The sequence below is a fragment of the Panulirus ornatus genome, chromosome 47 (assembly GCF_036320965.1).
Source record: "Panulirus ornatus isolate Po-2019 chromosome 47, ASM3632096v1, whole genome shotgun sequence".
Classification (NCBI taxonomy): Eukaryota; Metazoa; Arthropoda; class Malacostraca; order Decapoda; family Palinuridae; genus Panulirus; species Panulirus ornatus.
Window position 1 is genome coordinate 6280628 of NC_092270.1, and position 26470 is coordinate 6307097.

The 26470-nt window shown below is 37.6% G+C and overlaps 1 protein-coding gene across 1 annotated transcript; it reads left to right on the forward strand.

Moving 5' to 3' along the window:
* The first annotated feature begins 3773 nt into the window (after positions 1-3773).
* LOC139763482 (1-aminocyclopropane-1-carboxylate synthase-like protein 1) lies at positions 3774-26319 on the forward strand. Its single transcript, XM_071689579.1, has 9 exons — positions 3774-4047; positions 7150-7350; positions 7874-8038; positions 8548-8708; positions 8914-9049; positions 9447-9588; positions 12836-13012; positions 14712-14831; positions 20665-26319. Exons 1-9 carry the CDS (start codon positions 3883-3885, stop codon positions 20727-20729), a joined length of 1332 nt encoding a protein of 443 aa, XP_071545680.1. The 5' UTR covers positions 3774-3882; the 3' UTR covers positions 20730-26319.
* Positions 26320-26470: the final 151 nt, after the last annotated feature.

Genomic DNA, 26470 nt, shown 5'->3' on the forward strand with positions numbered 1-26470 from the left:
GAGTTTTGGAAAGAGGGGCAAGTATGAAGTCTGTTGGGGATGAGAGAGCTTGGGAAGTGAGTCAGTTGTTGTTCGCTGATGATACAGCGCTGGTGGCTGATTCTTGTGAGAAACTGCAGAAGCTGGTGACTGAGTTTGGTAAAGTGTGTGGAAGAAGAAAGTTAAGAGTAAATGTGAATAAGAGCAAGGTTATTAGGTACAGTAGGGTTGAGGGTCAAGTCAATTGGGAGGTGAGTTTGAATGGACAAAAACTGGAGGAAGTGAAGTGTTTTAGATATCTGGGAGTGGATCTGGCAGCGGATGGAACCATGGAAGCGGAAGTGGATCATAGGGTGGGGGAGGGGGCGAAAATTCTGGGGGTCTTGAAGAATGTGTGGAAGTCGAGAACATTATCTCGGAAAGCAAAAATGGGTATGTTTGAAGGAATAGTGGTTCCAACAATGTTGTATGGTTGCGAGGCGTGGGCTATGGATAGAGTTGTGCGCAGGAGGATGGATGTGCTGGAAATGAGATTTTTGAGGACAATGTGTGGTGTGAGGTGGTTTGATCGAGTGAGTAACGTAAGGGTAAGAGAGATGTGTGGAAATAAAAAGAGCGTGGTTGAGAGAGCAGAAGAGGGTGTTTTGAAGTGGTTTGGGCACATGGAGAGAATGAGTGAGGAAAGATTGACCAAGAGGATATATGTGTCGGAGGTGGAGGGAACGAGGAGAAGAGGGAGACCAAATTGGAGGTGGAAAGATGGAGTGAAAAAGATTTTGTGTGATCGGGGCCTGAACATGCAGGAGGGTGAAAGGAGGGCAAGGAATAGAGTGAATTGGAGCGATGTGGTATACCGGGGTTGTGCTGTCAGTGGATTGAATCAAGGCATGTGTATGGGGGTGGGTTGGGCCATTTTTTTCGTCTGTTTCCTTGCGCTACCTCGCAAACGCGGGAGACAGCGACAAAGCAAAAAAAAAAGAAAATATATATATATATATATATATATATATATATATATATATATATATATATATATATGGAGAAAAACTGGAGGAAGTGAAGTGTTTTAGATATCTGGGAGTGGATCTGGCAGCGGATGGAACCATGGAAGCGGAAGTGGATCATAGGGTGGGGGAGGGGGCGAAAATTCTGGGAGCCTTGAAGAATGTGTGGAAGTCGAGAACATTATCTCGGAAAGCAAAAATGGGTATGTTTGAAGGAATAGTGGTTCCAACAATGTTGTATGGTTGCGAGGCGTGGACTATGGATAGAGTTGTGCGCAAGAGGATGGATGTGCTGGAAATGAGATGTTTGAGGACAATGTGTGGTGTGAGGTGGTTTGATCGAGTAAGTAACGTAAGGGTAAGAGAGATGTGTGGAAATAAAAAGAGCGTGGTTGAGAGAGCAGAGGAGGGTGTTTTGAAATGGTTTGGGCACATGGAGAGAATGAGTGAGGAAAGATTGACCAAGAGGATATATGTGTCGGAGGTGGAGGGAACGAGGAGAAGAGGGAGACCAAATTGGAGGTGGAAAGATGGAGTGAAAAAGATTTTGTATGATCGGGGCTTGAACATGCAGGAGGGTGAAAGGAGGGCAAGGAATAGAGTGAATTGGAGCGATGTGGTATACCGGGGCTGACGTGCTGTCAGTGGATTGAATCAAGGCATGTGAAGCGTCTGGTGTAAACCATGGAAAGCTGTGTATGTATGTATATTTGCTTGTGTGGACGTATGTATATACATGTGTATGGGGGTGGGTTGGGCCATTTCTTTCGTCTGTTTCCTTGCGCTACCTCGCAAACGCGGGAGACAGCGACAAAGCAAAAAAAAAAATAAATAAATATATATATATATATAATATGTTTATGTGTGTGACTAAGATGAACCTCTGGTTTTCATTTCTGACCACGATGTATTTCCTGTGCCTCAACAAATTGCTGGGCTATACTGAGTTTAGTGTTAGATCTTGATATCCCTATACAAAACCGTCTCTCAAACACCAGATGGTTAACTCACGTAAAGGCTACTTGTGCTATAGCCCATAGCTATAATTCAGTTATTGGTCACTCACAAAGATAACGTTAAAAAGGCTGATGCAAGAGGGGATCTCATGCTTGTGAAATTAGATAGAAGTCTCCAATCATGTGCTGAATAAGTTCCACAAAATTAACAAGATCCTACAGTGGGTATAGATAACCTTGAGTACATTTGCAGGACTAGACATCGTTACCCCACCAATTTGGATGTAACCCGTGAACATTTTGACGAATGTAAAGGTAATTTCCCTGAAGTAGACCACAAATGTGTCAAAAGAATTAGGGGGAAAAAAAGTCAGTGATACTGCTGGCAATGCCGATGAAGCATTTTCTCCAAAACATCATAGGAGAAATCCTTTTTGGTGTCCGTGCTATGGCAGAACTTGAGACCAGTTTGAAGAAAAGAACAACCCTAGATGAAAATGCTGCTGACAGTCTTTCGTTTGTGATCTGAATTTCAGGGAAACATAAATAAATGAAAGTGGAAGGCTTCTAATAAGTAGGGAGATCATGTACTTACCCATTTATGTACCAAAGTTAAAGGAACTTTCAACTACCAGGATCTTTATAAAGTCATCAGCGAAAATGAGATTCAGTTGCCATTCTTTAATATAGAAATGATATTGCGGCTATTTCTTTTTCTTTTTTTTAGGTTAATGGTAACAAAGTTTAACCATCGAGAACGAAATATGGATAACAATGTGGAAGATATGTATCACTCACCTTGGGAGCGATGAACTCTTAACATATCATTTTCGATCATCATTGTTGACTTTAATCTCCAGAAATCACGATATATAAACTGTACATTTTACGATAAAGTCATTGTACTGTGCTAATAGGCATACTGTGGTTGGCGCTGTATTCATTTAAGTAATCTGATTGGTTGATGTTTTGATCCTTACAATCTAGGCAACGTACAAAAATAATTTACAGGTAATTTTTCTGTCTGTCATGATTATAGATTTGTATCAATCCTGTCACTTATTGATCGAGTAAATGAGTTAAAGGTTGACTTGAGTGTTCCAAATGAACAGGAGCTACTGATTTATTACGTGTTATACCTCTAAAGTAAGGGGTTCTGGTGTGAGTTCATTTATGTATTACCGGTAGTTATTTTTATTGATATTTTCGACTATATTTCCAACAATGTCATTCTAATTATTTTTTAACAAGTAAAATCGTTTCTGTGGAATAGACTAAGTGTCTGGCGCTCATGTGTGTAGAATTTTTAATTACACTGGTCAAGTAATTGTGTTCAGCACTTTGATATTAGTTATTATTCATTATGAAATTATTTTGATATCAATCCCTAGTTACTGTGTGTATGTGTGTGTACGTTGTCTAGCTCAATTATCATATGTACCCTATAATAATTCTTGCTCTGTGCCATTAATCCTTTTCTATTGTACTATGAGTACCACATTGGATATAAGAATTTCGTATATACTTTACATGTTATTCTCGGTAAAATATAGAAATATCTTCACTGTCCAGTGTATCTTTTCAAACTTAATAAATTGGTTAATTAGACACGAGTATGCAAAAACCAATCGCTGGCAACTTTCCCAGCTCGATTTCAGGAAAGTACCTGCAAGAAAATTAAATACAATTATTCCATACATATCTCTGTAGAATTAAAGACATTAGATAACCTCGGAAAAAAATCTTCTATTTCGGTTGCATTCATAAATGACATTAGATATGCATGAGATGGAATTTAACCAAAAAAAAATATCTCCGTTACAAGGATGAATTTCACCAACAGACATTGGATCACGTGGTGAGGCACTACAGTGCCAAACACAGCGTCGACGTTACAGTATTTAGTTTCATGACAGACTGCTTTCAGCACACACCCTCCAGCTATGGCCACTCGTAACGAAAGCCAGCTACAGCAGAATGACGGGGCCGAGGAAGATGCTACGACTATATCTCGTCGGGCACACCAGACGATCTCTTATCCGGCATTCTACGCACGCTTCGGGAAGCAAGTTGAGGGAAACATGTACGACAAATATGACAACCCGGAGGTAAGTTGATATATATATGTATATGTTTGCCTCACACTCTATGGGTTATTGATCCCTGTGAGCGTGAGAGGTGTGCTTATGACTTGTTATACCACAACTGCCACAGTTTACAGGTGAATCTGGTTGTCATGAGATTAGAAGGACTTTTATTTTCGCGCCATTCGAGGGTTTTCCAGATTGTAGCTCCTCCTCCCATCCCCACCCAGGAACGCCCTACGCCACGCCCCTTCCCTCCACCCACGACGTCACAGTTCTTTCTCTTCAGTATCGGAAGATACACACACACACTCCTTACCATTTTTCTTTTTTTTTTTTTTGTCGGGGCAGGAAGATAATTCTAAAGATTATTCCTTCATTTCCTATGTCTGTGGAATAATTTATGTATCTGTTTTTTATGTATCTGGTTTTATTCTTCCCTGCCATGTGAAGAGATTGCCCTGATCACTTTTTTATATAGTTCGTGCTGGGTGGGGGAGTTTAACACATTCTACACACACACACACACACACACACACACACACACACATATATATATATATATATATATATATATATATATATATATATATATATATATATATATATATATATTTATATTTTATTTATTTTGCTTTGTCGTTGTCTTTCGCGTTAGCGACGTAGCGCAAGGAAACAGACGAAAGAATGGCCCAACGCACCCACATACACATATATATACATACACGTCCACACACGCAAATATACATACCTATACATCTCAACATACATATATATACACACACAGACATATACATATATACACATGTACATAATTCATAGTCTGCCTTTATTCATTCCCATATATATATATATATATATATATATATATATATATATATATATATATATATATATATATATATATATATATATATATATAAATATATATATATATATATATATATATATATATATATATATATATATATATATATATATATATATATATATATGTATATATTAGTCGCCTACGACACGCAGGGAATACGTGGGAAGTATTCTTAATCCCCTATCCCCAGGGATAATATATATATATATATATATATATATATATATATATATATATATATATATATATATATATATATATCCGTTCGTTCTTTTATCTTTGCGAGGCACCTGCTACATTCAAGAAGATGCTACAGGGTTGGGACCACAGGCCATAAAGCAATGTGATAATATGTGTGCCAGATAGTTTTGTATGAGTGCTTGGTGTCTTCATTATGATAGTTGTAACGAAGGCATGTAGGGTCGTAGGATACTAGGTTTAGCAAGGTTGACAGACAGTTTTCTTGGGGAGAGGCGGGATGAGTTTGAAGGAAGAAAATTGAGGAAGTGAAGTGTTTTGAATACCTGGGAGTGGACATGACAGCAAATGGAAGCGGAAGCGAATCATTGGGTGGGTGAAGGGCGAAGGTTCTGGGAGGATTAAAGAATGTGTTGAGAGAGAGAGAGAGAGAGAGAGAGAGAGAGAGAGAGAGAGAGAGAGAGAGAGAGAGAGAGATCGTTATGTGGGAGGGTAACAATGGGTATGTGTGAAGGTACAGTAGGCATGGGCAATAGATGAGAATGTGCGTAGGAGGGTGTGTTTGTTGGAAATTAAATGTTTTGAAAACAATATGTGATGTGAGGTCGTTTGATCAATTAACAGAACGGTAAGAGGGAGATGTAGTAATGAAAAGAATGTGATTTAGAACTGTAGAGCATATGCTGAAATGGTTGGGACATGCGGAGAGAATGAGTGAAGGAAGGTTAAGAAGAATATATGTGTCAGAAGTGGAGGAAACAAGGCGAACGGGGAGACTAGATTGGAGCTGGAAGAGTAGAGAGAAAAAGAGTATGAGTGATCGGGACCTGAATATGCAGGAGGGGGAAAGGCGTCCACGGGATAAATGTGGAATACAAGGGTCAGTGGACTGCACTAGGTGATGTGAAGCGGCTTGGGTGAACCATAGAAAGTTCTGTGGGGCGCGGTCGTGGATAGCTAGAGAATGGATGTGAGCGAATGCCGCCTTTCTTCGTCTGTTCCTGGCGCTTCGTAGCTAGCGCAGGAAATGGCGATCAAATGGTTATAGTGGCAAATCGTTTGCACACACACACACACACATATATATGTATGTATATATATATATATATATATATATATATATATATATATATATATATATATATATATATATATATATATATATATATATATATATATATATATATATATATATATATATATATATATATATATATATATATATATATATATATATATATATATATATATATATATATATATATATATATATATATATATATATATATATATATGCAGATGGTTGAAAGGCATGAAAGGAATAGAGTGAATTGGAACGATGTGGTATATCAGGGTCGACGTGCTGTCAATGGATTGAAACAGGGCATGTGAAGCGTGTGGAGTAAACCATGGAAAGTTTTGTAGGGCCTGGATGTGGAAAGGGAGCTGTGGTTTTAGTGCATTATACATGACATCTAGAGACTGAGTGTGAACGAATGTGGCCTCTGTTGTCTTTTCCTAGCACTACCCCGCGCACATGCGGGGGGGGAGGGAGTTGTCATTTCGTGTGTAGCGGGATGGTGACGGAATGAATAAGGGCAGACAGTATGAATTATGTACATGTGTATATATGTATATGTCTGTCTGTGTATATATATGTATACGTTGAGATGTATAGGTATGTATATGTGCGTGTGTGGACGTGTATGTATATACATGTGTATGTGGGTGGGTTGGGCCATTACTTCGTCTTTTTCCTTGCGCTACCTCGCTAACGCGGGAGACAGCGACAAAGTATAATAATGAAAAAAATTATATATATATATATATATATATATATATATATATATATATATATATATATATATATATATAGTTAGATAGATAGATAATAGATAGATAGATAGATCACTTATAGATTTACATGGTAAGGAATCTTGAATTGTTCTGCTACTGTATATGATTCTGGTATTGGGGATTGTGATAATCAGTGAAGGCAGAGAATTCTAAGATTCTTTTGAATTGGATTTGATCTTTTTTTTTTTCTCCTCCCCCAGGGCATCATCAATATGGGCCAGGCTGTCAACCGGCTCATGGAGGAGGAAGTATTGGCACGATTAAACAAGGGAGATGCACTAACCATGACAGCTCGATATCAGTACTACTTTTGCAGCTTTGGTATTCTTGAGTTACGGCAGGCTGTTGCAAGCTTGCTAACTCGCCACCATAAACCATATAAAGCAATCAACCCTGATAATGTAATGCTTTAGATTAGTGTTTCATAGTAATAGATTCATGCTGAACAGATGACTCAAATGCATTCATTCTTGGTTTCACTCAGTTTAGGCTAAAATGTGTGATAATTTTGTACAGCATTTCATGGTCTTGAGCACAGGGTAGCACTTCTATCTCGAGGAGGTAGCTATTCCCTACCCTCTGTAAAAAAAAGTTGTGGTTGGGCTAGGGCAAAATTGACAGTAAATGTACTGTAAAAGGATATTGGTTTGTTACTTACACAGGTCATTGTGTACTTTGCCATTCATGTTTTAATATAAAAAAGTTATTAATCCAAAAACAGTAAAAGTAATGTTGATATAGTTATTTTTTTTCTCTTGCTTTAGCTAAGAAAATAAGAATTTATTGCCTTCATTGATAATCTAGAAACTTTTTCAACACATTTGCATTGCACTGAAATATTTTTTTCTGTTGATGGTAATAAATAACAGATATTCACATGAATTACAGAAGTGCATTCATATGTCATATCATTTGCTTCTCCAGTTAATAGTGATGAATGGGGTAACAGCCTGTTTAGATGCTCTGTCCCACACGTTCTGTGATCCTGATGATGTGGTCATTACTCCAACACCTGTATATGGCCGCATCTTTACAGATTTTCAGGATCGTTCAAGGGCTTCTGTAGTGCCACTTGTTGCCTTGCAAGAGGTAAGCTAAATCATAAACTCTCCAGTACCTTTGCTAATTTGTTTCAAGAAGGATGAGTAGAGTATATAGATCTTATATTTTTCATGTTATTGTCCATAATTTGCTCTTACTTCTTGATAAAAAGTAACTCCTTTCTTTTAAGTAGTAATAGATGAACCTGTACTATGATTTGTGTGATAAAAAAAAGTGTTTGTACAGATGACCCTGCTAAGAATGATATCTGATATGAAACAACTAAATACAGCGTATGCTCTTAAAACTAGATGATTTTTAAGCTATAGATTTTAAAGACAAGTATGGAGAAAATTATTTTTCATTTTGTCAGTAACTGCATCATCCCATCATCTTTACCTGAATATGTATTTTCTTGCTCAATTATTTATACCATTGATTCGTGGTTTGCTTGGATTTGTTGTAATTGTTTTAGTTAAAAAGGTATTGTTTATCATAAGTGTGGATTAAAAATATAATCATAGATATCATAGATATAGTTTCATATCTTTCATTAGGAGAACTTTGAATTACAACCCCAGGATATGGAGAAGCTCATCCTGAAGATTAAGAGTGAAGGACAGTCTGTTCGTGCATGTGTGATTTTGCACCCCAACAATCCCCTTGGTTGTGTCTCCTCAACCAGTTACTTACGAAGTATTATGGAAATATGTGCTCAGTAAGATAATGCTGTGGATCTTTTGTTTGAAAACATTATGTCTAATTTTAGTAGTAATTCCTTGGGTAATGCAAGCCTACCAGTATGTGATACAGAGGTTTATTTATGTTGTGTGATAATCCTGCTGTCTGCAGATTGTGAATGATTTTCAGGAAATTAGTTCACTGAAGTAACCTGTCCTTTATCTAGTTTTACGATATTTCAGACATGAGATCCATGTCATTGTTGATGAGATTTATGCCTTTTCAATATATGACAAGGAGACAGAGTTCAATAGTGTCCTCAGAATGGAGTCAGTGCCCGATCCACTTCGTACACATGTCCTATGGGGTTTCAGTAAGGTGAGGATCATATTATAATTATTCTTTTAACTGAAATATAAGAATATAAGGTTGTTCTCTTTTTGTTGTGAGGAAATGATATATAGCAGTGAGCTTATTTTGCTCTTGTGCAAAGCAGATTACTGTATGTTTGAAATTCTATACACCAAAGTGATCAACATTTCTTGCTTTTATTTATTAGGTTTTGATGTACATTACAATACTTATTCCTTTTTATACAACCTGTTATGAGTCTTTGCATGTTTCATTTGGATTGAAAAAGTCATTTAAAGTTTATGTTATTTCTTTATCTACTAATAACTATTTTCGATGTAAAATTTTGGAATGCTTATATACTTCTGAAATCCTTAATGTGATAATAACTAATCTCATTATGTTTAATTTCGCTTTGTTATAGGATTTCTCAATTCCTGGGTTTCGACTGGGTGTGATTCATAGTACAAATCCATTGGTTTTGTCTTGCCTCAAGACTGTATCTCATTACCACTCCTCTCCTCAACTCATCCAGCATGCTGCCGCTACCATTATTAATGATAAAGGTAGGATGCAGGTCTGCGTCAAGCTGCAGTATATTCTTATCTTGAAAAATGATATAGCTGCCATATGTATTTCCACAATTTTCATTTCCTCCCCCATGTCTGATTTTTTGTATCACTTTCATATTATTTCAGTCACCTGATTCATTTTCACTCTTACCCTTTCATGATCAGTGTGTATATGTGTCACAACCATCTCTACACTCCTTTCTTTAATTAATTCCTTACTGAGGGGTGTTAACAGACTCTGCCTGCAAGCAGTTATGCCACAAGCAAGAGATCACCTTTTGTGTGGCTATATAATCAGTGGACACAAAAGAGTTTTCTCATCAAGGACTATTTTGCTTCAAGAATCCATCATTTCCTTTTTCTTTCATGGAGTGTGGCCGTGAAGTTCTGGGAGCCTTATGAAAGGGGTCCTAGGGTTGTATGATGATAATATTGATGACTTGTCTTAGAACCAGATGCCCAGTCTCATTTTGTCTCCTTTTATCTCATTTGCACCTTATCAAGAGTTAGAACATTGCAGCTCCCTCTTCTTTCAAACAGATATTTTAACTTTTTATGTGTTTATAATATAAATCACCAACAGGTCTAAGTACAGTTACCTGTCGCGTAGCAACAGTTCATATACCAGAATTTCGCTATCTTATAACTCATTGGGTGAGTCATATACTTGATAATGAATTTTGAATCTTCAGCTTATAACTTTCTGTCTGTCAAAAAAAGAATCGGTACTTGAATTTTCAGGCCTCTTCCTAACTACATGTAGCCTTTGATTAAATGGTTTTAAGTAGCATTGTTATATGGTTATATCATTAAACATTTGTAACCAGCTCTTGATTAATGTTTCCATCATTTTGAAATTACATAATTTCCATCGGATGTGTGGTGTTGCTTAGCTTCATTACATCTCCAATGCATCCACGGGTCAGTTTTGCCCTCTGCCAATTTGGTCGTCAAAATTCAATTGCTTCCTTATTTTTACAGTTTACCCTGAAATATATTTACCATAGCTGACAGGAAAAAGGGTAGTGCCTCTGAAACTCCTTAGTCGTTCTTTAGCCCCTTCACTGCTATATGCCATGTGACACAGAGGGCATGCTCTGTACATCATATGAATTTTTTTCTCATTCTACCATATAGACAAAGTATAGAAAAAAAAAAAAAAAAAAAAAAAAAAATATATATATATATATATATATATATATATATATATATATATATATATATATATATATATCCCTAAAGTGCATACACAGTAATTAGGTTGATTTCAGAGTTAATGTTCATTCATGATTTTTAATAGATCAATAGGGAACCTTAAGTATTTCAATTAGAGACCCAACTCAAACCCACCAGGCCTGAACTGTTGTTTATGCATCTTAAGGTGTGCATGGAGCAGAGTGAATTGGAGTGATGTGGTGTACAGGAGGCAATATGGTGTCAGTAGGCAGAACTAGATCATATATGGTCAGCAGAAACAACGGAAAGGACTAACTTTCAGAACTTGTCTCCAAAAGAATCTAAATTGTCTAAGTCTATATCCACAAGTGAAATCTCCCAGGATTAGAACCATACTTCCTTTGAGAAGTGTTTGTCTAATTGGTTCATATATACCATTCTAATTGTTCTTTTGTTGTTTTCTATGTATATTTCTTCTGGTTCATTGCATTTCTTTGGATGATCATATATTATCTAATCCACTTTGTAGTTTTTCCTATAGTTACTTTACTCATTGTGATTTGTTTAAAAGGAACATCTACCACTTGTTCCTGGAAAGTAAGTCTGTCCCCTATTAAGAAGGTCATTCCTCCTTCCCTTTTTCTTCTCTTTATTTCCTTTCTGTCATGTGTACCTCAGGACAAAACAGTGTGATTATACCTCTATAGAAAGTTTGAACAAAATCAAGTTTGTTTTCCTTTTTCTGATCTTTGAAGTCCAGTTCTTTAGCATTTATTACTAATACATTTGCATTTTGTATATGTTATTTTCAATCTGAGATCCACTTCAGTTAATGCTCCTGAACTCTCGTTAGCACTGGCAGGGATATATCATCTTCAAGTCACTTTTGGTGTCCTCCATTTTTTGCCTTCTGCCTTAAGTCTTTACTTCTTTCTCTTTCTTTCCCTGATGTAATATCCCTGATGAATGCTTTATTGAATTCCTCCATATATTTAAAGTTCACTTCTTGATTTTGTACCTTTTGGGTATAAAACTCCATTTTGAAAGTTATTATTAGTGGTTTTCCCCTTAGGTTTTGACGATACCAATTTTCTTTATTTCCGTATATCTAGAAACTCCATTTGCTATGTATGGAGCCTCTGATAGTCTTTATTCTGTATTATTTCCTTTTTTATCCTTTTCCCTTAAGCTTGAACGTGGTCCTCTTTCAGTCCAAAAATCATAAGTAATTTTCCTGTCATCCTCCTCCTTTCCTAATGATCTTTAGTTTGGCATAACTCACTCATCAACCAAGTTCCATGTTGCTGATTTATCAAACACAATGTATCTGGTTTCCTTTAGATTATTTGTATTTGTACCTTTCACCCATTAGACCATATATTTCCTTGATTGTTCTGTTAAATTGTGCATATCATTATCCTTACAGTTCATTAATTTCCAATTTACCTTTATTCTTACTGCCCCAGCTCTGTTATCCAACAATCATCAGCCAGTACCCTCAAAGCTTGTTTAACAGTACCAGAATTTGTTCCTTCTCTCTCCCTGACCTCCATTCTAAATAGACTTAGGTCTCTGTGCCATGGACATTTCTGTGTAATGTGATTTAAGGGAATCCAGAGATCCTTCTAATCCTTTTTTTGGTGGTTTTATTCATTGCAACGTCTGTCTTTTGGTTAAACTCCTTCTAAGTCCCTTTAACTGGTTTGACTCTGTTATAGAGCTCTTTGATTGTTTCAGTTCCCTAATTTCCATATCCAACAAATGACGCTTCATAGCCTTTGATTTGGGACCTCATTTTGTAACCTCTTATCCTATTTCTGAGTGTTACTAATAATGATATTTCTAGCCTTGTGTGTGTTTGTGTAGTTTAGGTTAAAGTTTAACAAACAGATTAAAAGCGTGATAATTATCTTTGAGGTATTGTGAGAGATAATGGGAGACTTACTTGGAGAGGTAGTGGTATATGAGTATGATGACCCCATGATTATAAGAAACTCTCAAAGAATTTACATCTCGTATTAGAATTTTGATTTTTCATAATATTCAACAATTCTCTTATGAGCAGAATGGTGTGATAGTTTCTACATTCCTACATCCCAGAAGAGGCTTGCTGAAGCATACCATAAAGCTCGCCAACGTTTAGAGGCAATGGGAGTGGTGGTGAAGAAGTCTGTGGCAGGCCTTTTCCTCTGGGCAAACATGCAAGCTTTCTTGCAACCTTGTAATGCAGACAATGAGAATGGTAAGTTGAGGCTAATGACATCAGGGTTTTTTTTGTAAATATAAGAGGTTAAGTTGATATAATTCATTGATGGGAAAATCATTAATTTGATTAATGCCAGCAGATTACTAATCTTGGAGCCATTTGTAGTACTTTGGTGATTTGTTGGAAGCTTGAATTCTGGACTATGGGTTTTATCAGTCCAGTCCATGTAAAGATAGAAAGATTTTTTCTATAACAGAAACTACACTGGAGGAAGTGAAGTGTTTTAGATATCTAGGAGTGGATTTAGCAGCGGATGGAACCATGGAAGCGGAAGTGAGTCACAGGTTGGAGAGGGGACAAAGGTTCTAGGAGCATTGAAGAATGTGTGGAAGGTGAGAACATTATCTCAGAGAGCAAAAATGGGTATGTTTGAAGGACTAGTGGTTCCAACAGTGTTATATAGTTGCAAGGCATGGGCTATAGATAGGGTTGTGTGGAAGAGGTGTTGGAAATGAAATGTTTGAGGACAATATGTGGTCTGAGGTGGTTTGATCGAGTAAGTAATGAAAGGGTGAGAGAGATGGTAATAAAAAGAGTGTGGTTGAGAGAGCAGAAGAGGGTGTATTGAAAAAGTTTGGTCACATCAAGAGAATGAGTGAGGAAAGATTGACAGAGGATATATTTGTCAGAGGTAGAGGGAATGAGGAGAAGAGGAAGACCAAATTGGAGGTGGAAGGATGGAGTGAGAAATGGCCAGTAGTGCCAGAAAAACAGACAAAAAAGGCCACATTCGTTCACGCTCAGTCTCTATCTGTCATCTGTAATGCACTGAAACCACAGATCCCTATCCACATCTAAGCCCCATAGACCTTTACATGGTTTACCTCAGATGCTTCATATGCCCTGGTTCAGATGGCTTTGATTAGGGCTTCAGTTACCCATGCCGTATCAGCTAACATAAAAAACTTTATATGATGGCACTATACAGGTATTCTTCCAATTCTCAAGTATCTCCCCTTAGGCTGTACAGAAATAGGAAGCCTGACTGACTGACAAATCAAGAACACTGTCATCCACTTTCTTGAGAAACTCAACTCCAAGTCCATCCACTCTTAGTACTTTGGTAACCTCACACTGAGTAAGGCTTTTGTTACCCAATCTCTTTTCACCAAACCATTTATCCAGTACCTCGTTCCACATTTTCCTCCCTGTCGTCTAACACATTCAGTAGTCCATAATACTCACCCCACCTATTTTTTGCCTACCCCCTCTTTCCCATCTGCTTCCCTCACTCACTCTAATTTTTGATCACTTACTATCCTCACAATATTCACCTCCTTCCAAAACATCTTATTCTCCCTAAAGTTGGCCATACTTTCTCATCAATCTCTTATTTGCCTTCTTTTTAGCTTTTGCACCATATTTTTGACCTCCTACAACTTTCTCTTGTACTTTTCCAATCATTCACCTTCCTTCTTTGCAGGTATTATTCATACACCTCTCTTTTTTTTCACTGGCAAATCAACTCTCTCATCCCAATAGTCACTACCCTTTTTCATCTTGTGTCCACATCCCACTTTCTGTTTATCACACACTTCATCTGTGCCTGTAAGCAATGCTTCCCTAAATTCTTTCCACACCTCACCCTCCTCTCTATTTTCCTTTACTTATTTATTATGCCATTCATCACTCAGTCTCACTGTTTGATAAGTTTGTGCTTTATCCTCTTCAACAGCTCTCTTTACGGCTCTGCTAAATGGCGGTGTCATTATATCACCAGGCCAGATGCTACATTGTTCAAACCCTGGTTGGTTCAGAATAGTGTTTGCTGTGACAAATGAAGAATTGGAAATAGGTGAGTTAAAATGGTATAATAAAAAGCATGTTTGTCTTTCAGGTTATTTGGAAGTCACATGATTGCTATGAGGTCTCAGTGGAGAACTTAAGGAAGTACATAGATACTGAAAAAGGATGGAGATGGATGTATTAGTTGTGGCTTTATTTGTGTTAACTAAGACAGAACAGGCAGTTGAATGCCGTAATGACGGGGAAGCGATGCTTTATATATATATATATATATATGTATATGTGCTTGTGTGGACGTGTATGTATATATATGTGTATGTGGATGGGTTGGGCCATTCTTTCGTCTGTTTCTTTGTGCTGCCTTGAAAACGCGGGAGACAGTGACAGAGTATAATAAATAAATGAATACTAAATATATATATATATATATATATATATATATATATATATATGTGTGTGTGTGTGTGTGTGTGTATATGAGTGGATGGGCCATTCTTTGTCTGTTTCCTGGTGCTACCTCACTGACGTGTGGAGCAGCAAATATGTATAAAAGAAAATATATATATATATATATAGCTTGGGAAGTGAGTCAGTTGTTGTTCGCTGATGATACAGCGCTGGTGGCTGATTCATGTGAGAAACTGCAGAAGCTGGTGACTGAGTTTGGTAAAGTGTGTGAAAGAAGAAAGTTAAGAGTGAATGTGAATAAGAGCAAGGTTATTAGGTACGGTAGGGTTGAGGGTCAAGTCAATTGGGAGGTAAGTTTGAATGGATAAAAATTGGAGGAAGTAAAGTGTTTTAGATATCTGGGAGTAAATCTGGCAGCGGATGGAACCATGGAAGCGGAAGTTTATCATAGGGTGGGGGAGGGGGCAAAAGTTCTGGGAGCCTTGAAGAATGTGTGGAAGTCGAGAACATTATCTCGGAAAGCAAAAATGGGTATGTTTGAAGGAATAGTGGTTCCAACAATGTTGTATGGTTGCGAGGCGTGGGCTATGGATAGAGTTGTGCGCAGGAGGATGGATATGCTGGAAATGAGATGTTTGAGGACAGTGTGTGGTGTGAGGTGGTTTGATCGAGTAAGTAACGTAAGGGTAAGAGAGATGTGTGGAAATAAAAAGAGCGTGGTTGAGAGTGCAGAAGAGGGTGTTTTGAAATGGTTTGGGCACATGGAGAGAATGAGTGAGGAAAGATTGACCAAGAGGATATATGTGTCGGAGGTGGAGGGAACGAGGAGAAGTGGGAGACCAAATTGGAGGTGGAAAGATGGAGTGAAAAAGATTTTGTGTGATCGGGGCCTGAACATGCAGGAGGGTGAAAGGCGCGCAAGGAATAGAGTGAATTGGATCGATGTGGTATACCGGGGTTGATGTGCTGTCAGTGGATTGAATCAGGGCATGTGAAGTGTCTGGGGTAAACCATGGAAAGTTGTGTGGGGCCTGGATGTGGAAAGGGAGCTGTGGTTTCGGGCATTATTGCGTGATAGCTGGAGACTTAGTGTGAACGAATGGGGCCTTTGTTGTCTTTTCCTAGTGCTACCTCGCACACATGAGGGGGAGGGGGATGGTATTCCATGTGTGGCGAGGTGGCGATGGGAATGAATAGGGGCAGACAGTGTGAATTGTGTGCATGGATATATATGTATGTGTCTGTGTGTGTATATGTATGTGTACATTGAGATGTATAGGTATGTATATTTGCGTGTGTGTGTGTACATTGTGTATGGGGGTGGGTTGGGCCATTTCTTTCGTCTGTTTCATTGCGCTACCTCGCAAACGCGGGAGACAGCGACAAAGCAAAATAAAAAATGAATATATATATCTTTTTTTCTTTCTTTTAAACTATTCGCCATTTCCCGAATTAGCGAGGTAGCGTTAAGAACAGAGGACTGGGCCTTTTTTGGAATATCCTCACCTGGCCCCCTCTGTTCCTTCTTTTGGGAAAAAAAAAAAAAAGAGAGGGGAGGATTTCCAGCCCCCCGCTCCCTCCCCTTTTAGTCGCCTTCTACGACACGCAGGGAATACGTGGGAAGTATTCTTAATCCCCTATCCCCAGGGATAAAATATATATATATATATATATATATATATATATATATATATATATATATATATATATATATATATATATATTTTTATATTTTTTTATATATTTTATATTTTTTTATATATTTTATATATTTTTATATATTTTATATATTTATATATATATATATATATATATATATATATATATATATATATATATATATATATATATATATATATATATCTTTCTTTCAAACTATTCTCCATTTCCCGCATTAGCGAGGTAGCGTTAAGAACAGAGGACTGGGCCTTTGAGGGAATATCCTCACCTGGCCCCCTTCTCTGTTCCTTCTTTTGGAAAATTAAAAGAAAAACGAGAGGGGAGGATTTCCAGCCCCCCGCTCCCTCCCCTTTTAGTCGCCTTCTACAACATGCAGGGAATACATGGGAAGTGTTCTTTCTCCCACATATACATGTATATACATATATGCCCACACACACACACATAGACATACCTATACATTTCAACGTATACATACATATATATACACAGACATAGACATATATACACATGTGCATACTTGCTGCCTTCATCCATTCCTGTCACCACCTCGCCACACATAAAATGGCACCCCCCCTCCCCCACGCTCATGTGAGATAGCACTAGGAAAAGACAACAAAGGCCACATTCGTTCACACTCAGTCTCTAGCTGTCCTGTATAATGCGCCAAAACCACAGCATAATATATATATTATGTATTTTATATATGAAATATATGTATATTGTATATTACTAAGTAGCAAGTATGAATATGTACATGTGTATATATGTATGTATGTTTGTGTATGTATATGTATGAGTACTTTGAAATGTATATGTATGTTTATGTGCATGTGGGTGTTTATGTATATACATGTGTATGTGGGTGGGTTGGGCCATTCTTCGTCTGTTTCCTTGCATTACCTCGTTAACACAGGTGATGGCAGTTAAGTATAATAATACTTATAATAATATATCCTAGCCTATTGTAGGTACCCATTTTATTCACCTACCCGTAGGGAAGGATGAACAGCTGGGTCAACTATGGACTGGCTGCTGCAGTATTCCCCAGTTAGTTTTTATGATTTATCATTTCATTTGTTCCACCTTCTTAAATTTTAGTTCAAAGAAGCATTTTCTTTCCCATGGTGAGATATGACAAAATATATTTTTTCATAATAGTCCATGTCTTATGCATTAATCCTTATAAAGTGCTCCTCATTTTACATTGTATATATGATTCAGTAATTTTGTCTCAGGTAGAAGCATTGTTAAGCATGAAAGAGTGTCTCTGTATTTCATATCCTCACATGTTTTTTTCATCTATATGGTTTTGTTTATTACCCTTAACTCCTTTCTCTTTTTTTTTTTTTTTTTTTTTTTTTTTTGCTTTGTCACTGTCTCCCGCGTTTGCGAGGTAGCGCAAGGAAACAGACGAAAGAAATGGCCCAACCCACCCCCATACACATGTATATACATACGTCCACACATGCAAATATACATACCTACACAGCTTTCCATGGTTTACCCCAGACGCTTCACATGCCTTGATTCAATCCACTGACAGCACGTCAACCCCGGTATACCACATCGCTCCAATTCACTCTATTCCTTGCCCTCCTTTCACCCTCCTGCATGTTCAGGCCCCGATCACACAAAATCTTTTTCACTCCATCTTTCCACCTCCAATTTGGTCTCCCTCTTCTCCTCGTTCCCTCCACCTCCGACACATATATCCTCTTGGTCAATCTTTCCTCACTCATTCTCTCCATGTGACCAAACCATTTCAAAACACCCTCTTCTGCTCTCTCAACCACGCTCTTTTTATTTCCACACATCTCTCTTACCCTTACGTTACTTACTCGATCAAACCACCTCACACCACACATTGTCCTCAAACATCTCATTTCCAGCACATCCATCCTCCTGCACACAACTCTATCCATAGTCCACGCCTCGCAACCATACAACATTGTTGGAACCACTATTCCTTCAAACATACCCATTTTTGCTTTCCGAGATGTGTTCTCGACTTCCACACATTCTTCAAGGCTCCCAGAATTTTCGCCCCCTCCCCCACCCTATGATCCACTTCCGCTTCCATGTTTCCATCCGCTGCCAGATCCACTCCCAGATATCTAAAACACTTCACTTCCTCCAGTTTTTCTCCATTCAAACTCACCTCCCAATTGACTTGACCCTCAACCCTACTGTACCTAATAACCTTGCTCTTATTCACATTTACTCTTAACTTTCTTCTTTCACACACTTTACCAAACTCAGTCACCAGCTTCTGCAGTTTCTCACATGAATCAGCCACCAGCGCTGTATCATCAGCGAACAACAACTGACTCACTTCCCAAGCTCTCTCATCCCCAACAGACTTAATACTTGCCCCTCTTTCCAAAACTCTTGCATTCACCTCCCTAACAACCCCATCCATAAACAAATTAAACAACCATGGAGACATCACACACCCCTGCCACAAACCTACATTCACTGAGAACCAATCACTTTCCTCTCTTCCTACACGTACACATGCCTTACATCCTCGATAAAAACTTTTCACTGCTTCTAACAACTTGCCTCCCACACCATATATTCTTAATACCTTCCACAGAGCATCTCTATCAACTCTATCATATGCCTTCTCCAGATCCATAAATGCTACATACAAATCCATTTGCTTTTCTAAGTATTTCTCACATACATTCTTCAAAGCAAACACCTGATCCACACATCCTCTACCACTTCTGAAACCACACTGCTCTTCCCCAATCTGATGCTCTGTACATGCCTTCACCCTCTCAATCAATACCCTCCCATATAATTTGCCAGGAATACTCAACAAACTTATACCTCTGTAATTTGAGCACTCACTCTTATCCCCTTTGCCTTTGTACAATGGCACTATGCACGCATTCCGCCAATCCTCAGGCACCTCACCATGAGTCATACATACATTAAATAACCTTACCAACCAGTCAACAATACAGTCACCCCCTTTTTTAATAAATTCCACTGCAATACCATCCAAACCTGCTGCCTTGCCGGCTTTCATCTTCCGCAAAGCTTTTACTACCTCTTCTCTGTTTACCAAATCATTTTCCCTAACCCTCGCACTTTGCACACCACCTCGACCAAAACACCCTATATCTGCCACTCTATCATCAAACACATTCAACAAACCTTCAAAATACTCACTCCATCTCCTTCTCACATCACCACTATTACATTGAGATTAAGTGCAGGGCTTCTCATTTCACTCACATCATGATCTCGTCACTTTTTACCAGGTTTTGATTTGTAACTCTGAGCTCCGTTTTTATATTTCTCACAAAATTTTGTTCATTATGGCTGTTTTTACATAACCTCATTTACCATAGTTAGACATGGATCACATGGTGAATTAGTGTTACTAGCCAGCTGATTGGATCATATTTGTTAATAAGTAGTTCAGGGATCAGGAAAGCCAGCTACATGAGGTTGAGTTCATCATTTTGTGTTCTGAATGGCATGCTGAAGTCAGAGTAATGCCCACCCAAAAGCAGAGTGGAAGCTGCCTACCCAAAATTTAACCTCTCCTTTTGTTTGTTGCATGTCTGAGGGCTTTCATATTCAACTAATCCATCCTTATGTTTGTTTGCTGACTTGAGGGCTTCCATATTCAACCAGTTCATACATCTTTCAGTTATTCTTATGATTGTCTGTATTGTTAGTACAGTACATAAAGGAAACTTAGGATTTATGAGAATGGTGTTTTCATTTGTATATGTTTTACATATAGTTTTTCTGAAAGATATTTTTTCTTTCAGGTCTATCAAGGATAGAAGCTGTTTTATGCAAGTGGAAGAGGAGTGTTAAAACTAACTCTTCATAGTTATCACTTGAAATAGATGTTTAATGTATGTGAAACAAATGTTTGCTTTTTATTGCACAACTTATTCACTCATTGAATTCTTTTGTTTACTGTCCTTATTTGAGAGTTTGAAATAATGGACACATCAGTATGAAAAATAAGTAGTTGGTCTTTTATGTAAGAAAAAGGTTTTTTAGTGCCTGCTTGCCTTTTCCCACCCAAGGAACATGTGATATCAATACATATCAGTGCTTGACGATTTTGAAGTAATTATTGATTTACCATGCAAGTATACATGACGTCTATATAAGAGGAGTTATCAGACTTTACCTGCAAGTGGTTACACCACAAGTGCAAAGCCCTTTTGGTGAGGCTATGTCATCATCAATGGATAAAAAGAACTACAGTCTCATGAAGGACCTCTCACAAGAGGAGTCCATCATTCCCTTCCTCTTGCATGGAATACAGCTGCAGGATGAAGAGACTTTGTGTAAGGATTAACCATACAAGTAAAATTCCTCCTAAGATTTGCTTAAGGAATAATAATGGAGCGTGTTAATATGTAACACTGTAGATTATATGGAATTTACTTCATTGCACCTAAAATATGTTTAAGATGAATATAGTACTTATGAAAGAGCAAAAAGATTAGATTTTGAAGAACTGTTGTGCAGTAATCTTACTTATGAAGTATCTTGCCTCAAATGTCATGAGACAGATTTCATGTTTATGTAAAACTTTCAAGACAATCATCAATGAAATATGATAAATGGCATGAGAGTTGAAATTGAAGTGTGAATCTGGTGCAAAAACTTTTGAAAAAACACATACTTTAACCTAAAGCTATATTTTGTATTTTAACCTTTTGCTTTCCCTCCACTGCAGCATGCAGGAATATCCAAAGGACCCTAATACTTCCCCCATATTTGCACTGGTGTCGACTGATCTCTGCTATCCTAGGTTTCACTGATCATATGGTGAATGTGGCCATTAACTCTCCATGTTTTGAGTTGGTTCAATTTCTTTATTAGGTAAGTTACAAGTGTGAGTTTACATGCAAGAGGTTATACTGCAAGTGAAATTCACCTTTAGTGAGTCTGTATCATTGAGAGAACAGTCTTGTCAAATAACTTATCATTCCAAGTGAGTCTACATTTCCCTGCTACTTGAAGTGGCACAGCCTTGGGTTATGTTCTGGGAACATTGAAAAATGTATGGAAAGAGAGGTCAGTATCTGGGAGGGCAAAATTGGATATGTTTGAAGGTATATTGGTCCTAACAATGATGTAAGGATGTGACGGACAGACTATTAATGAGGATGTAAGGAGGGTTGAAGTGTTGGAAATGGAATGTTTGAGGACTATATGTGGCATGAGGTGGTTTGACCGAGCAAGTAATAAAAGGCTGAGAGAGAGGTGCAGGAATAAAAAGAGTGTAGTTGAGAAAGCTGAAGGGGGTGAGCTGAAATGGTTTGGACATATGGAGAGAATGACTAAGGGGGTGGGGGGGGAGGGTGTTTGACAAAGAGGATATGTGTCAGAAGTGAAGGGGACAAAGAACAAGGAGACCAGTTTAGAGATGGAAGGATGGAATGAAAAAGATTTCAAGCCATCTGGACCTAAACATGCAGGAGAGTGAAAGGCGTTCATGGGATAGAGTGAATTCAAATGATGTGGTATATTGGGGTTGACGTCCTGTCAGTGGACTGAAACAGGGCATGTGAAGCGTTTGGGTTAACCATGGAAAGGTCTGTGAGGCCTGGATGTGGGTAGGGAGCTGCGATATCAGTGCTATACACTTGACATTTAGAGACTGACTTTGAACAAATGTGGCCTTTTTTTTGTTTGCTTTCCTGGTGCTACCTTGCTGAGGCAGGGGGTAGCGATACTGTTTCCTGTGGGGGTGGGGTATTGCTGGGAATAGGATGAAGGCGAAGGAGTATGAATATGTACATGTGTACATATGTATATTTCTGTGTATGTATATGTTGTATATGTATGTATGTATATGTACATGTATGGGCATTTACTTATATATATGTGTATATGAGTGGATGGGTTGTTCTTCTGTTTCCTGGCACTACCTCACTGATGCAGGAAATGGTGACCAAGTATAATAAAAAAAACTTTATATATATATATATATATATATATATATATATATATATATATATATATATATATATATATATATATATATATATATATATGGTGAAGTGAGAGGGAGATGGAGTGAGTATTTTGAAGGTTTGTTGAACGTGTTTGATGATAGATTGGCAAATATAGGGTGTTTTGGTTGAGGTGGTGTGCAAAGTGAGAGGGTCAGGGAGAATGATTTGGTAAGCAGAGAAGAGGTAGTGAAAGCTTTGCAGAAAATGAAAGCAGGCAAGGTGGCAGGTTTGGATGGCATTGCTGTGGATTTTATTAAAAATGGGGGTGACTGTGTTGTTGACTGGTTGGTAAGGATATTCAATGTATGTATGGTTCATGATGAAGTGCCTGAGGATTGGCAGAATGCATGTATAGTGCCATTGTACAAAGGCAAAGGGGATAAAGGTGAGTGTTCAAATTACAGAGGTATAAGTATGTTGAGTATTTTGGGGAAATTATGTGGGAGGGTATTGATTGAGAAGGTAAAGGCATGAACAGAGCATCAGATTGTGGAGGAGCAGTGTGGTTTCAGAAGTGGTAGAGAATGTGTGGATCAGGTATTTGCTTCGAAGAATGTATGTGAGAAATACTTAGAAAAGCAGATGGATTTGTATGTGGCATTTATGGATCTGGAGAAGGCATACGATAGAGTTGATAGAGTTGCTTTTTGGAAGGTATTAAGAGTATATGGTGTGGGATGTAAGTTGCTAGAAGCACTGAAAAGTTTTTATCGAGGATGTAAGGCATATGTACAAGTAGGAAGAGAGGAAAGTGATTGGTTTCCGGTGAATGTCAGTTTGCAGTAGGGGTGTGTAATGTCTCCATGGTTGTTTAATTTGTTTATGGATGGGGTTGTTAGGGAGGTGAATGCAAGAGTTTTGGAGAGATGGGCAAGTATGCGGTCTGTTGTGGACTCATAAGAATGTATACACATGTATATATTCATACTTGCTTGCCTTCTTCCATTCCTGGCACCACTCCACCCCACGGGAAACAGCATTGCTATCCCCGTCTTTGATTGACTTAGTTATGCCCATATCTATACCATTTGTTGGAGAACACTTTTCTCTTATTTTTTTTATTTTTTACATTATTTTTCACTTTTTTTTAAGTATATTAATGCCAGGTATAGAAAAGACTTCTTTGAGTGTTTGAAAAGTAATACTAAATGTCATTTAGATACTATTATCTTTAGTTGGTATAATTGAAAATATTTTTACTTTTTACTAATTATTTTTAAAGGTGGTTTTTAAGGAATATTGGTGCCACACAGAAAATACAACTTCTTTCAATGTTGAACCACTAATACAAGTCATTTCAATGATTTTATGTCTTGGTGGATAACTGACACTTTGGGAACCAACATGAAATCAAATTCTGCAGCAAAAGCTTAAATTTTGGAAATGCAATCCATAACTTATATGCAGTGTTTCATATGCTTTATATGAAGATATGCTACCCTAAGGTAAAGAGGCAAAGTGAATGATTCTTATGAAATGATGTCCATCTTTTGTTGGTTGCTCAAGGGATATAAAATCATAAAGTTTAATACCACTTCTCACATTAAGTATGTTTGTACTGGCAAAGTAAATTTTTACAGAAATGAATACCTTGTGTTAATAGTTCCTCATTGTCTACTTGTAGAATCAAAATATAGCAATCAGATTTAAACATATTATGAATGTCATGACCACAATGTCAGATGTGTTTTTCATCACCAGGTGTTTGCTGTAATATAAAGTTGTGATAGGTATAATATGATTTAAGGTTGAGAACTCAAGAGGTTCTTGGATGAGGCTGATGCAATTGTAATGTATGGAAGAAAAGTTTGGTTTCAAGGTAAATATGACTGGTTATAGAAAAGATTAATAAAATTACTGGTATCCCAGCAAAATTTGAATAAGATTATATGATTGATGTCAGTAATAGCTGATTAAGTAACTGAAAGGAAAAGTATTTACTAATTGCTGTTCCATAAAACATTTTATGTTAAGGGGCAGGAGACTATTCCCTGAAGATGGGAAGTTTTCTGTAAAGATTTACAGCTAATATAAAACGTGGTTGCATTATACCCTTATGGTGTTTATATTGTGCAGGAATGGATGAAATGTTGTGAAGGATTATGAGTGTGAAATTGAGGAAGACAGCATGTGAAGTCAAGCAGCAATATGTGTATTTTTGCTAAAGTGCATGGATTTGTGCAAGAGTATGTAGAGGTCTAAAGGAGTGTGTGCAGTTTGCTGAAGAGTGCAGACTTATTCTGGTTTGTGTGATGGTCTGAAATGTAATTACCTATTTGTATGGTTTAGAAAGGTAGTTTTACACTTGTGAGGCCCCAACTCCTGAACATTCTATGCTAATATACAATCTTAAACTTCTATATACTGTCCTTATTTACTACATCCTCACTCAGTTTATTCAGTTCATCCATATATTTCACTATAAAAGTACTTCTTTGCATCTTTTTGAACAGATTTCTTGCTTAATTTCATGTTATATCCCATGGTTGTTCAATCCCTGCAATTTTGAACTGATTTTTGTGTACATAGCAGTTATGGTTAAGTCACCTCTTTTCCATGATGTGGATATTAAAGGCATCTAACCCTCCCCTGTAATTCAGCTCTTAATCCTTTGTCAAGCTCCTCTACACCTCTATTTGCTCTTTATGTTTCTTGAGAAGCATATTCTAGTTTTGGCTTCATATAGAATATGAACTGCTTGCTCAAGATGTGTTGTGCAGGAATGTGTAGAGTTGCGAAGGAGCTTGTGGAGTTCTGCAGGAGTGTGCCGAGTTTTGCAGTTGTACTGGAGTATGTGAAGTTGTGCAGGATAGTTTGGAGATGTACAGGAATGTACAGAGTTGTGCAGGGGTGTGTAGAATTGTGTCGGAGCTTATGGAACTGTGCTTGAGTGTTTAGAGTTGAGTTTGGAGCTTGTTAAGTGTTTAGAGTTGTGTAGGAGTGCGTAGAGTTGTGCCGGCGTGTGTGGGTTTTTGTAGAAATGCTGGAGTGTTTTGAATTGTGTTTGGAGCTTCGAGTTGCGCTAGAGTACTAGAGTAAGTGGATTGTGTTGGAGAAGTGTGTGGGGTTCTGTCTGGAGCTTGCTGGAGTGTTTGCAGTTATGCAGTTCTGCACTCATGAGGGTTCCACTTTCTAAATTTCTTTTACTGTCATATAACTCTGTACAACTTTTCTTCCTGTTCACATTCACAATTCTATTCCTCAGTTCCATTCTCTAGTACCCTTCTACTTTTTAAAAGCAATTCTTCATTTCCTGACTTACAAGTTTCTCAGTTAATTTCATGTTATGGTTGTTCTATCCTTGTATCTTTTGAAGAACCTTTTATTGTTAGGGTAACTGAATTCTATTAAAACGTTAAAGATTGCAGTCAATTCACTCCATAGCCTTCGTTTAAGTTACCCATGTAAGAAAAGTCCTCGTTAGTCTGTACTTCTCTCATTACCCAGGTATCAACTACAATAAAATCAAGTATGAGGCTAGTCCTTCCGACAAGTCATTTATATTGTTCAAGAAGAACAATGCCTTTATAATGGCGCGCTGTTGGTGACTCTGTAGTTGTGTGTGTGTGTGTGTGTGGAGCTATGCTCTCGA